Below are 14,412 nucleotides of genomic sequence, written 5' to 3'. Positions count from 1 at the left end.
AGTTACTTGTTTGAAAAATAACTTGATTGAATTACTTCATAACGAAAATAACTTGTTACCAAAGTAACTATTTTCAATTGCTTGATAATTATGATTTTTTTTTCAGCAGCAGTGTTGGGATAATTTTGGGATTATTACTTTAGAAAAGTAATAAGTTACTAGTTACTTGCTTGAAAAACTCCTTAGTAATTGAATTACTTCATAACGAAAATAACTCATTACCAAAGTAACTATTTTCACTATATTTAAAAAAAAAAAAAAAAAAATTGCTTGATTTTTTTTTTTTTTTTTTTTTTTTTCAGCAGCATTGTTGGGAACGTCACTTTATAAAAGTTAGTTACTTGTTAGTTATTAGTTACTTGCTTGAAAAATTTACAAGCGTTGGAAAAGTCAACACTTGAGATCCCATGCATGGGAGATCAAACATTTCAGATGTATTTTGAAGTTGAAAGTTTCAAAGACGTTTTGGTTACTTGACGCAACCAGTCCAGGGTGTCCCTGGCCTACTGCCCAGAGCCAGCTGAGATAGGTGCCAGCACCCCCTGCGACCCTTGTGAGGAATAAGCGGTCAAGAAAATGGATGGATGGATGGATGGATGGTTACTTGACGTTCTGAAACGCAAACAAAATATACAAAAACAGCTAATTTACTCGACTTCGCAATCTTCCTTTTTTTATGATGCTGATTGAATGTTCGCCGATTGCTGATGATGTCATCAGGACATCTTGCTGCTGATTTGCCGTAAGCAAACAATAGTCTTGTCATTTCTCTTATTTAATCCTCAACTTATGGAGCCCGCCGCCGGGTTCTTCTTTTATCATCTTGCTCATCTCTTTTTTTTTTTTTTTTTCTTTGCTCCCCGTCCTGCGGCGATGATAATAATAATAAATAATAAGGCGACGAGACAGCAGCGCAAGAGGTCAGCGGTGTCTGCAAGCGCTTTAAATATTTCAAGCGTGTGCAAAATGAGCGCTCATGAATGATGGATCAGAGCCAACCTCCACCCCCGCCTCCCTCAACTCGTCCGGGGCACCAAGTGGGCGGACCCTGTGCAAATTTTCTCTGGGATTGTGCTGCGCACGCACCGCTAGGCCCGAGCGACGAAAGGCGGCGGCGTTTTCAGTGGGGCAGCGACGCCTGTGGACAGGCAATGTCACTGCAACTCAACGTTATTTTAAACGATACAGCTTCAGTTTCATTTTGCTCGTAAGAACGTTCCAGAATACAACTTTCTTTTTTAAGAGAATGTTTTTAGTATGTGTTTTCTATAATATCGCTGGCTGTGAGATGAAAAGGAAGATAAAAAAGTTTCAAGAATTACATGAAAATGTAAAAAATGATCATAAAATGTCCAAAAAGGAAGAGCAAAAGCAGAAAATGACCATGAAATGTCCAAAAAAATGTCAGAATTAAAAAATAAATAAATAAATAAAGGGCAGATGAGAAAACGTTCAAAATGTCCAAAAACTAACAAAATTCAGAAAATTACGATAGCTGGCAATTTATTTTTTATTTTTTGCTAATTATTGTAATTTTCTGAAAAGACTAATTTTCAGGATTTCTTCTTTTTTTTGGGACATGTTTATGGTTGGATTTTGAACATTTTCTTTCCAGCCTTTTCTTAAATGAAGTTACGACACATATTTTTGCCTTTTTGTGGACATTTTATGGTAATTTTTCTAGATTTCTTCTTGTGTTTTGGGACATTTTGGAGTTACTTTAAGAAAGGGTAGGAAATAAAAAAAAATTAAAATACAAAAAAAAACAAAAAAACAATAACATGTCCAAAAACAACAAAAGAAGATACCCAGAAATGTAACATAAATGCTGACAAAATTGCCAAAAATATCAGAAATGTGACTGAAAGGCAGAAAAGTCTCTCTCTCTTTTTCTATTAAAAAAAAAACGGATGAAAAACCAAGTATGAAAAAAAATGCAAAAAATGGAAGATGAAAGAAGAAAATGAATGTGTCAGTCTTGGATGCTGCTGTCATATTTTTGTGTTGTGGCGCAGCTCTAATTCTGGCCCTCAAAACATTAGATAACACGAACACCGTTTACTTCAAAACAACCTGAAAAAAAAAATACGACCACACGCACGCACATTTTGGTTTGGTTTGACAATCAAACATTTCATCATTATAATTACAACATGTAGTAACCGAAAAGCTTATTAAAACGCTAGCATGTTTACTATTTTTTTTTTTTACACACGTCTCATTACTTCAGAACAAAGTCTGGGTCCTTATTTTTTTATGGAAGCAAATCGGCCAATGACTGATCGTTTCTTGGTCAACACGCCGTTCTCCAGGAAACCACCGAAGAAGAAGCCGAAGTAGTTGCATTTAGTAGTAGAAGAAGAAAAAGAAGGAAGAAGAGGCAGTTCTCTCGCTAGCTGCTTAGCACCCATGTTCCTCTCCGTAAAAATCTTCTTGTAACGACCAGCAAGATGAACAAATGCAACGAAGTAGACCCGTATGAGATCGAGGAGCCGAGCGACGAGGAAAGGGCAGCGAGCAGGTTGGTCGACTCGCCAACTCGTCTTTTTTTGTTAGCTTTAGCGGCTAACAACCACCGGCTAACATGTAAACAAACTCACGGTGAAACTTTTTCCCCCACTTCTGCCGCCATTTGCTTCTAGTTGCTTAAGTCGGGTGCAGATGGCCAAATGTGGCCTCACTTTTTTTTTTTTTAAAGAAATGAGACGTCTGATTTCATCTATAATTAACGTGATAACTTCCTTTAAAAACACATTTTGCCAGTTGCAGTCAACTTAAGATGACGTCACGTTATTTATAAAGCTTTTTTTTTTTTTTTTTGCTGTAAGAAATACAAACTTGAGCACTTTAAATCCTTCAGACCTATGGTCCCTGTGGACATGACATATTCTAAACCAATAAAACGCGCATCGTTTGGATGGTGTCGTTCATGACCAGATCTTACATAACCAATCACAATCGCGCAAGTTGATTTGCATGATGTTCATGTTAAAAATGTTGCATAGTAAATTTTTACGACACGTTACAGCCATATTAACCTGCATCATATAGCGACTGAATGGCTCCATTCGCTCTTTTGCTGCTATATAACGTTTTTATCAATAGGGGGTGCTAATAGGCATTAATTGTGATCAATTGTTTCATTCGTCGTTTGTGTTTATTTTTTTACATTGTTTTCAAGTTCTTTTCCATTAAATTCCATTTTTTTGTTAATTCTTTTAAATGTTCGTAACAGATTAATTGGATTGAAGTGAATTTCCTCCGCCAAATGATGCTTTTGGTTTATGCCCAATTTGGACTTTTTGGAATGGATTGCTAACGAAAGCCAAGAATGAAGTATTTTGATTTTGTTGCTTTTTTTTTTTTTTTTTTTTTTTGTGGTAGTTCGGAGGACGAGCTAGACGTGCTGCTGAGCGGCACCCCGGAGCAGAAGAAGAAGCTGATCCGAGAGTACCTGACGGGCGAGAGCGAGTCGTCCAGCGACGGCGATGACTTTGAGAAGGAGATGGAGGCCGAGCTCAGCTCCACCCTCAGGACCATGGAGGACACCTGGGTGCCCGCGTCCGCTCGTGCAGGTGCAGCCCCGCCAAGATGAGCCCATTCCGATTTCTAACATCAAATTATTCCATTTGTGTGCAGCGTCACAGTGAAATGTCCCTTCACCGTGTTTATTTTGAGCTCTCAGAGCACTACTGGGTTTACAGTCTTCCCTTGTTTATTGCGGGTTCATCTTTCGCTGCCTCGCTATTTCGCAAGTTATTTATTTATTTTTACATGCTTTTTGGTTTGTTCATTTTATTTTTATTTTATTTTTTTGTCATTGTGCAGCCGTATCCCCCAAACCCTACGTCCGACCGGGGAAGTACGGGCATCTGCACATTCGTCTCAACGAGACCATTCCGACGGTGTATTTCCTGTCGCTGCATGACATTGCATTCCAGAGATAGAAAATATATACTGTACTGTTTAACAAGTACATTAAAAACACATACTTTTAATGAAAAAGAATGACTGTAAATTAAAAAAACAAAAAAAACAAAACATAAATGATGAATAAAAAAGCATTCATAATAAACTAAAGATCATCCCATAACAAAAAAAAACATATAATAAATGAAAAATATATATACTGTGCTGCATACTGTAATAAAAAACAACATACTTTTAATGGAAAAAAATGGCTGTAAATTATAATAATAATAATAATAATAATAATAATAATAATAATTATGAATGGAAAAAACACTCATAATAAACAAAGTTATACCAAAACAAAAAACACATAATAAATGAAAAAAATATATACTTTGCTGTATACTGTAATAAATAATAAAAAACATACTTTTAATGACAAAAATGAATGTAAATGAAATAAAGAACATATATTATGAATGAAAAAGCATTGATAATAAAGTAAAAATCACACCAAAATGAAAAAAAACATAAAATAAACGAAAAAAATCTATATAATTAACGTGGATAACACGGATTTCCATTATCATGGGTAGATTTTGGAACGTAACACCCGCCATAAACGAGGGAACACTGTATATTCAATCAGCGTTTCTTTCATGGGGTCAAGGAATGTGACACAAACCACTCAGCGATTTATAAGCCATAAGCGTTTCCTGGTTTGCTTGGAGATTGCAATCGTTCAGTCTGGAGATTTTTTTTTCTCAGATCGGCTACTTTATGGATTGATATGTAGACAAATTGTTCAAGTCCTCCGTCTGCATGCCTCTCACACAATCCTGATCTGATACCATTTGTTCAAATGAGCAGAAGGTTCCAGAAGCGGAGGTGACGGCTCAACGTGGGCGAGCGCTCCGATGTACGACAAGATCTACTTTGACTCGGACTCGGATGAAAATGACCAGCCCGGTAAGTTTGCGTCGACTGCTCGGTGGTCACTTCAACCGTCGTGTCGCTTGCTCGCTTGGGTCTGAGAAAAAAAGGTTTGGCAGTTTAGTTTTAGTTTTTGTCATTGAAATTGAAGTTGCTACTTAAATAAACAAAAAAAAAACCAACACGTTTTGAATAAAATCAGTTTATTTCATTACAATCTCTTTGGTTTTATTTCCATGTATTGGAGTACTTTTTTTTTTTTTTATTCAAATAAGTTTGCCAATGAATACTTATTTAGCTATTTGCTGCAGTAAAAAGTTCCTACCTTTTTATAATTTGATGAATTATTATTATTTATTTTTTTTATTCTTTATTTTTTTTTTACAATTAACTCATTGACTGGCAGCCATTTTCACAGAAGCAATCCCCTTCTTCTTTTACTGGATTTGGACTGATTTTGCAAGGCCCACACAATATTATGATAACATTTGAATGTAGCTAAGTTGCATCATTATTCACAAAACTATTTTGAATTCCGAGTAAATGAGCTTTTTTTTCAACATGGCTCTGGTTGATCTCTTATACTCTGCTGCCACCTGCTGGGCATTTGTGAAAAAACAAAACAAATTTTCAACCGTTCTTTGCAGTTGATAGGCTGCATCAAAGCACTATCATAAAAAAAACAACAACAACGCATATCTATATGTCTAAATATATCTTTGGGATAGTTAAAACATTTAAAATAGGACATATTTATGTGTTTTTGGGAATCAAATGAGATAATACCTTTGAACAACACGTTTTGCCACTTGCCGTTGACTGAAAATGGCATCACAGTTGTGCTCGGGTAACAAGCAATCACGGCTCACCTGTTTCCTGGGTTTGGTCAAGTGACATTTGCATCTGGGTCGTGATGAGTTGTACCTGAGCACACGTGTTGTCATTTTCAGTCAACAGCAAGTGGCAAAATCTTTTTTGAAGTTATTAATTGGACAAGAAACATAATGACGTGATCAAATTATAGACAAGATATGAACTTTTTACTGCTGAAAATAGCCAAATACGTAAAGCATCTCTTTAAGCAAATTTTGGTACGGCCAGTTGAACTTTACTATAAAAAGTGACTCATAAATTATTCAAAAACGGATCTGTAAAGAGCAAAATGTTTGACCAAACAATTTGTCAAAAAGAATCCCGCGAGCTGAATGCTAGGCGTGGAAAGCTACACCACTGATCTGCATATATGACTGGATAGTCGATAGGTCAAGACTTTTGAGGTCGCGAAGCTGCCATATTACTCCTCCCAAGAATGTTTCTCAACATACCATCCTATACATTTACAGTATCAAAACTGAAGCATATTTGAGACAGTACTTAGTAGAAACAGCATCATTTATCATGTTTTAAATTTGTTATACAGTAAACAAGAGGACTTCTGACATTTTACAACTTGCCTTAAATACATGTATAAATGATATGCTTAATGATGTTTCCAGGAGGAAACTTGCATATTTTTAAAATTAAAGAATTCTAACTGTAATTCAACAAAATATGCGTCTTCCAAATCTAATAGTGGGCTCTAAGGAACTGAGCGATAAAAGAAAAAGCTGTTAATTTTTTTTTCTCAACTTGTTGAAAAATAGTGACCACCCCGCCCTAAATCCCCCACCCCGCCTCCGGCCTCATACTAACCTACCTCCGAGCTGTATATGTCTCATCTGTACGTATAGCGTATAGTTTCTACAGTAGTCTGCTTGTGAGGTGAGAGTAACAATATGGCCGCCCTGTGACTTCCAAGGGCTTGCACTGGCGTGTATGGGCTCTCGGCTAGCTAAACGCTGACAAAATTAGCATAGATGTTCTCAACCTGCTTGTTTGTTGAATTAAAGTCAACTAGCTTGATGCTACCATGTCATGTGAAACACCATAGATGTGCTAACAAAATGAGCATATCTGTTTCAGTCGTTGTGACTCTTGAAAAAGATGCAACTTGAACACACATGGAGCATCAACACGTACTCACAACCTTGTTTTTGACATTTCGTCCAAAATAAAGTTGATTGAAAAAGTTTTGTAAGCACTGGAAAAGCCTAAAATGAGAGCGCGTTTTGCAGGTGGTTCGGCCGGGCGTCGCGTGCTGACTAATGACGAGCTGCTGTACGATCCCGACGAAGACGAGCGGGACCAGGCCTGGGTGGACGCCAGGCGGCGCGGGTGAGAGCGTCTCGACTCCTGCTCGGATGCTTTTTTTGTGCTCACCATGTCCTTGTCCTGTCCCCGCCCACTTCCAGCTACCACAGGAAGCGTCCAGTTGCGCCGGCCCACTCGCGGCGCCCGCAGCCCAAAAGTCTTCCCAGCAGCGATGCCGTCCTCAACTGTCCGGCGTGCATGACCACGCTTTGTCTTGACTGTCAACGGTGAGCACACGCGCGCGAGCCCGTACCAATGTGCACAAATGAGTTTTCAATTGAGTTAGTTTTAATTCATTTTCAGGGTGGTTCTGTTAGTTTTTATTAGTTTCAGTTATTTAATAAATGCTTAGTTTTAATTTTGTTTTAGTTAGTTTCAGTATTAGTTTTATTTGTATTTTTTTTATATATATTTTTAAAGTTTTTAAATTGTTTTACATATTTTAAATGTAGTTAGTTTTAATTAGTTTTCAGGGTGGTTCTGTTAGTTTTTACTAGTTTTAGTTCTTTACTAAATTCTTAGTTTTTGTTTAGTTTTAGTTAGTCTCAGTATTAGTTTTAGTTATTACATTTTTTTGAAGTTTTAAAATTTTTCATACTTAGTTTTAGTTAGTTTCAGTATTAGTATTAGTTTTGTAAAAATGTGTGTATTGTGTGCAATATTTAAAAAGACAGCATGGGAGCAACGTCATCTGAATGTGCTTTTCTATTGGCTGTTAGATGACGTCACTTTTGTGTGACACATTTTCAAACATCCTTATTACGGGTAATATAAAAATAAATCTACTTCAAATCACATTTCAAATGATCCCCAAAGGCTCATGCATTAAATTAATTACCAAAGACTAAAATTAAGGACGTTTGCTATCATTATAGTTAGTTTTAGTTAGTTTTTCAAACATAAAATGTAGTTTTAGTTTTCTTTTTTTTTTAAAGCATTTTCTTTTCTTTTTTTAATTTCATTAATAATAATAAATATTATTTTTTTAAGGTTTGTTTTTTTGTTCGTTTTACTTAACTAAAAATGTGTTGATGTTCACCGCCGGTTCTCCACACAGACACGAGAAGTACCGCACGCAGTACCGCGCCATGTTCGTCATGAACTGCAGCGTGAACAAGGAGCAAGTTCTGCGCTACAAGAAGCCACCGGTCAGGACGCCGCGGAACAGGAAGCGTGGCGGGAAAGACGAGGCAGCGGCGACCATGACAACGACGCCCGCTGGGATGGACGCGGACGAGGTTTACCACCCGGTGCAGTGCTCCGAGTGCTCCACGGAGGTCGCCGTGTTGGACAAGGACGACGTCTACCACTTCTTCAACATCTTGTCCAGCCACAGCTGAATTGGAGAGCATCCCGGGGAGGGACTGGCGCTTCGGGAAGGTTCCACAACGGCTTGACAACTACCGTTAAAATCTTGTGTTTTCTTAAGTTTCTGTCATTACTGTAAATATATGGAGGATTGTGAGGTCAAATGTTGCTGTAAAGTGGAATTTTGAAACTTTAATCCAAAAGAAACTCCTCACTTTCTGTGAATGTTCTTATTTCTGTACAGATCAAGCAAACTGTTTTTTTTTTTTAAAACTTTATAAATATTTCCTGGAAAGCTCCGACGTACTGTACACTGAGTCACAGATCAGTACACAATTGTCACAAAATGGTATGTCCAAACATTTGCTGCTTACGCAGTGATCAATGTTTTGTTTTTTATTCTGCCTTTTCCACAAATAGACTCTCAACTCAACTTTATTCATAAACCACTTTAAAACAAGCATTGCTGTATACAAAGTGCTGTACATGAAACAGAAATTGGTCGTGCAGTAAAGAATAAGAACAAGGCAAACATTTTAAGTAAATATACAAGTTTTTTTTTCTTAAAGTAAATAAATTTCACATCAGTAAATTAATAAGAAATAGGCGAGTGAATAAATACATGGTTAAATAAATAGAATAAGCATAAAATTGCAACTGCCAATGCACCGGTATATGGCACAAAAATACATACGTTCCACTTTGCGGGTAAAATTAGCCACATTCAAAATGTCGGATGGGCTGACGTATCACACGCAGCGGATAACTGTGTCGTCGTCTACATTTTTATTGGCTGACGTCCGTAAGCGTGTTGACGTCACACGCAAACCGGAATTTTATGAGGTGCGGGCAAAGTGGAAGCTAAGCTAGGCTAGTCGCTAGCACAAAATTGTAATATGGCTCTCGGCGACTGCTGGAAGAACTTGTCGTGGTTCTACCGCCAGTATCTTCTGGTAACGGCCCTCTACATGCTGGAGCCGTGGGAGAGGACCATCTTCAGTATCCTTTTCACATCCCGGCCGGGCTGCGTGCTAACTGCTTAGCGGCTCTTCTTCCGCTTTGCCTTGCGTTTTCATAACATTTTGTTATAATGTGTCACTTACGACGGTATGAGCTCATGTACGTTGTTGCGCCCAGTGTTCGGAAATTGATACATATCGATGTTGGCGAGCTTATAAATGTGTAATGTTTGTTTTATATCGTTGTTGGCGAGCTTATAAATGTGTAATGTTTGTTTTGTCAGGTCAACGGTAAAATGTAAAGTCTTTTTTTTTTTTTTTTTTTTTTTTTTTATAAAGATGATGATGATTATGTTGTCGTTAACCGTGGTCGCATCAGACTCGCTGCTGGTCAGCGTGGCGGGCATGGCGGTGTACACGGGCTACGTGTTCATGCCGCAGCACATCATGGCCATCCTGCGCTACTTCCAGATGGTCCAGTGACGACGGCGACGCTCCGTGGGCCGATCGTCTGCCTGATCCGCGAATTTGCAGCTGTGCGCCTTGTACATATTCTTGGACACTTTGCGCATCTTCAAAATGGACCCAATCAATCATTCCTTTAAAAACAAACAAACAAACAAACAAATGTCTCCGTCTAAAGTCAACTGTTTGTGGATTTGTTTACATCCATATTTTTTGTATTTATAGCACAAGTGTCATGTCATCTATTTTTTGGGGAGAGGGGAAATAAAAATGTCAAATATGTTTTGTTATATTAATTTAGAAAAAGCTCCTTTGTCTCCCTCTGGTGGTAATTGACAAGATGACTTTAGTGTTTGACAATTACTTGCTTATTTTTGTTTATTTTGAGGTACACTTCCGCGTTAACAGCTTCTACTCATATAAAAGTAAAGCTGCTTGATAAATAATAAGTAACAACTTAAAGGTTAAATATTAAATAGATTTTGACGTACATATAGTATGAATGCAAAATTAGTATGAATTAAAAATAACATTGTTGTTTCAATGTAGTAAATAGTACGCGCTTTTGAACCTGACCGTGGCATGATTATATTATGATGTAACATTATGGAGACCTTATTTAATACAATTTTCTAATTTAATTGCATTTTGCAAACGATTGTGGTACCGACTACTGATCTGTATATTACTGGATACACGCCCGTGCGTTGAAGTCACAGCGCGGCCATCTTACGCCTCCCATCTCGCGAGCAGACTACAACTATATACAGTACTACGTCCAGATTAGACATATAGTAACCTGGCAATAGCCAGATGGATATGCATCGCAATATCCATCTGGTACCGTTCCGCAGTAATTTCATCGGGAAAAGGCAATACATGATGTACAATAATTCGATCTGGTTGGACAATGCGACATTCTACACGTTTGTTTTAACCAATCTCTGCCATTGATGAAAATTTTAAAACGTTATATCCGTTCATGTCGACGGGGGGAGCACGAAGCGCCCCTCGCTGTTCAACATTCAACAAGGAAACGGTGAGTCATTCTGCGAGAACAGAATTAATTGCAGCGTCCATTTGTCCATCTTTTTTTTTTTCTTTCTTTTTTTTGTTTGTTTGTTTGTTATCTCTGGCGTCGGCTTCCTGGTTTCGTCACAGTTGCATATCCCGCCCCCAAAACAATGTCTGTGGTTCGGACCGGGGGAAATCAACGGGCTCGGTAAAAGATGTATTCTCCGGGGTTTGTCAACTCACATACCGCCAGAATTCATTTTGCGAGAGCAAGGTTAGACATTTAGAGCTCGTAGACTCGTAGAAGTAAAGGGCCGATGGGGCGAGGGTATTTAACGGGGTGGTCAATATTTTTTAACAAGTGGACCTAATAAAAATATACAAGATTCCTCCTGTAAACATCATTAAATATATAATTTCTAAATGTGTTTAAGGCGAGTTGTAAAATGTCTGAAAGCCTGTGGTTTATGTTTAACAAATTTAAAACATCATAAATCGTGGTGTTTCTACTAAGTACTGTCTCAAATGTTCTCCAATTTGGATATTGTAAACGTATAGGATGGTATGCCGAGAAACGTTTCTTGGGATGAGCAATATGGCCGCCTCGCGGCTTCAAAAGTCTTGGCCTAGCGGCTATCCAGTAGTACCGACATCCGCTTCCGGGTTCTTGTCATCATTTTGCTCTTCGTTACGACAGCGGTCACGGAGCGGTTTATTTGAACGACGACTTCTCTGTTTTCCGAAATGATCGTAAGCCCCTGTTGTTGGCATTTGAAAATGACTTTCACAATTTTGGGAACTTGTTGCACCGTTGCCGTTTGTACGAGCAAGCAAGACTAAATTTAATCTGTGGCTATAATTAAAAAAAATGTTTTGGAGCTGGCGACCCTCTGACGAATGTTGTGAAAAACGCGTTTCCAAAGCCCACCTGTGCTCGACTCGTTTCATTTTGTGGCCAAAGAGCATTTGTACCCGCTTGCTTTGACGACACGGGAGAAGAATTCGCCGTCTGCCAACATCAAAGTCAGGTAGTTTTTTTTTTTTTTTTTATATATGTGAATGGGCGACACGACACTTTAGCATAAAACCTATAAAATTATTAGAAACGGTCGTAGCAATAATTTGACCGGCTCCATGGAAACAAAACGCCGGTTTCCATTTTTCTTTCCGGAAGTCGTTTTCGTAATTCACGACTCATGGACTCATTGGGCGGAAAAAGGTTATGGATAGTTTAGTCCATGAAATAAAACATTTCAATACAGAATAATTTAGTGTTGTCTTTCTGTAAAAATGAAAACAAAAAAAACAATATATATATATATATATATATATAAATACAGGTCATGAAAAAGATGCAAAAAGCAATAAATGAACTAATAATTACAAAACAAATGTGTTCTCGAAACTGCAGTTATAGTGAATGGTCACCAGATGACGCCAACACACAAGACTTAAAGCCCAAGTCTTCCAGCAGAGGTCAAGCAGAGGTCATTGCCAGGCTAGTACACAAAATCCATCATACCTTTTTATGATAATGATGATGTAAAGTGTGTTTCAGCCACTGTAAATAATGAAAATGACATACAAGTTGCAATATTTCCAAACTACTCAAGCTGTCATACTTAAAATCAAGCCATGTTTGTTTATTTTGAATATTTTGATTTGAGTCCACCATTTGTGGCCTGGTGACGAACTCATTCAGCTAATTAGGCGACAGGTGTGATGCTAATTAGCCAGGCAGTGTGGGGAGGAGGTAAAAAAAAAAAAAAAATCCTAATCGTACACATCTGTACCGCGTATTCTGCTTGCTCGTCTCTCACACTGGGTGACACAATACAAACGCACACGTGACAACAATGGAGTTTTGTTTGTGTGGCGAATCCATGCTGCTCTTCCGCTGATTTGTTTGAATCTCCGAGAGGTTCGAGTCAACCAAAAGCAGACTTTTCAGCATGACACCTTAATTGCCTCATCTGTTTGCTAACACATGCACACATACACATGCGCTTGCGCTGTGGTTATTAGGCCACATGTCATCAACTGTAAATCGATAACATTTGTTTTGAGGAAGTAGTAGTGAGACTTTTTGTCAACACATGACTGTAAATGTATACGTTAGCATCATTTGTTAGCATTTCTTTTGGTGTTTTGCATTATGTGTTAGCCTCTAAGTTTTTTTTTTCAACAAACAAATAACTGTTTCAAGGTTTAGCATTACCATAACAGCTAAGCTTTTTAACAACAACAAGAAATTGCAAACCTGCAGACAACAAGAAATTGTTTGCAAGTTCAGAATTGCACTAACATCTGTGCTAATTTTGCTAGCTCATCTGTTTCACGTTGCACTACATGTTAGCATCAAGCTAATGAACTTATAATTGTTTACATTTTTTGAAATACCCTAGCATCCAATCTAATTGGTTGGAATTTGTTTATATATTAAGGATTACTCAAATATCTACACTCATTTTTGCAACTCATCTTTGGTGGTTTGCGTTAGCATTAAGCTAGTGGACCTTTCTTGGACAAACAAGAAATGGTTTAAATGATTAATATTACTGTAATTTTACTAGCTCATCTTCTTTAACTCATTCACTCCCAAAAACGTATTTATGTTTTTTTTTTTAGGTTTTTGTTTGCTAGAGTGTTTGCATGAAGGCTTTGATGCAGTTTCTGACCTGAAGTGGTCGCTTAAAGCGATGGTAGTTATTTAAAAAAAAAAAAAAAAAAAAAAAAAAAAAACGGCCAGAAGGTGGCAGCAAAGTATGAGATCAACCAGGTCCATGTTGCAACAAGCTCTTTTTTTTTCCCAGTATTTTCAACAGGTTTGTGAATAATGATGAAACTTAGCTAATTCTAATGCTAATTACTACAAAACATAAAAACAGATAAAAAATATACCGTACTGTTTTTTTTTTTTTTTTTTTTTTCCTGATGAAAGAAGAGACACATTTTTCTTTTGGTAGGTTCCATGTTTTTATAGCAATAGAACATGAAAATGGCTGGGAGTGAATGAGTTAACTTCTTGCACTACATGTTATATAGCATTATAGCATTAAGCTAGTGGATTTTTCTTCAATGAACAAGTAATTGTGTAAATATTTTTAGGATTACCCAAACATCTACATTAATTTTTGTAACTCACCTATGGTGTTTTGCACTACGTGTTAGCATTAAGCTAGTGGACTTTTGTTTGATAAGCAATAAATTGATTAATTAGAATTATCGTAAGATTTATGCTAATTTTGCAAGCCCTCCTGTGATGTTTTGCACTGTATGTTAGCATTAAGCTAATGGACTTTTGTTGGACAAGCAAGAAATTTTTTAAATGATTAATATTACTGTAATTTTGTTAGCTCATCTATAACGTCTTGCACTAACATGCTAGCATTAAGCTAGTGGATTTTTCTTCAATGAATAAGGAATCGTTTAAATATTTACGGTTACCTAAAATCTATGCTAATTTCTGTAACTTGTCTATGGTACTTTGCACTACGTAAGCATTGGGCTAGTGGATTTTAGTTGGACGAACATGAAATTGTTTGAATGTTTAGAATTACCGTAACACCTTTGCTAACTTTGCTAGCTTGTCTATGTCGCTATTGGACTGTTTTAGCATTAGGCTAGTGGA

The 14,412-nt window shown here is 37.3% G+C and overlaps 2 protein-coding genes across 2 annotated transcripts; both read left to right on the top strand.

Moving 5' to 3' along the window:
- The first annotated feature begins 2,314 nt into the window (after positions 1-2,314).
- eapp (e2f-associated phosphoprotein) lies at positions 2,315-8,642 on the top strand. Its single transcript, XM_077539711.1, has 6 exons — positions 2,315-2,521; positions 3,385-3,575; positions 4,783-4,881; positions 6,960-7,059; positions 7,137-7,262; positions 8,093-8,642. Exons 1-6 carry the CDS (start codon positions 2,451-2,453, stop codon positions 8,373-8,375), a joined length of 870 nt encoding a protein of 289 aa, XP_077395837.1. The 5' UTR covers positions 2,315-2,450; the 3' UTR covers positions 8,376-8,642.
- Positions 8,643-9,153: 511 nt separating this feature from the next.
- sptssa (serine palmitoyltransferase, small subunit A) lies at positions 9,154-10,049 on the top strand. The gene is made up of 2 exons (XM_077539712.1): positions 9,154-9,342; positions 9,682-10,049. The coding sequence occupies exons 1-2, from the start codon at positions 9,240-9,242 to the stop codon at positions 9,783-9,785; spliced, it is 207 nt and encodes a 68-aa protein (XP_077395838.1). The 5' UTR covers positions 9,154-9,239; the 3' UTR covers positions 9,786-10,049.
- The last annotated feature ends 4,363 nt before the right edge of the window (positions 10,050-14,412 follow it).

This window comes from Festucalex cinctus, chromosome 12 (genome assembly GCF_051991245.1).
Source record: "Festucalex cinctus isolate MCC-2025b chromosome 12, RoL_Fcin_1.0, whole genome shotgun sequence".
Lineage (NCBI taxonomy): Eukaryota > Metazoa > Chordata > Actinopteri > Syngnathiformes > Syngnathidae > Festucalex > Festucalex cinctus.
Note: the sequence above shows the minus strand (reverse complement) of the source record. Positions and strands in the feature narration are given on the sequence as shown.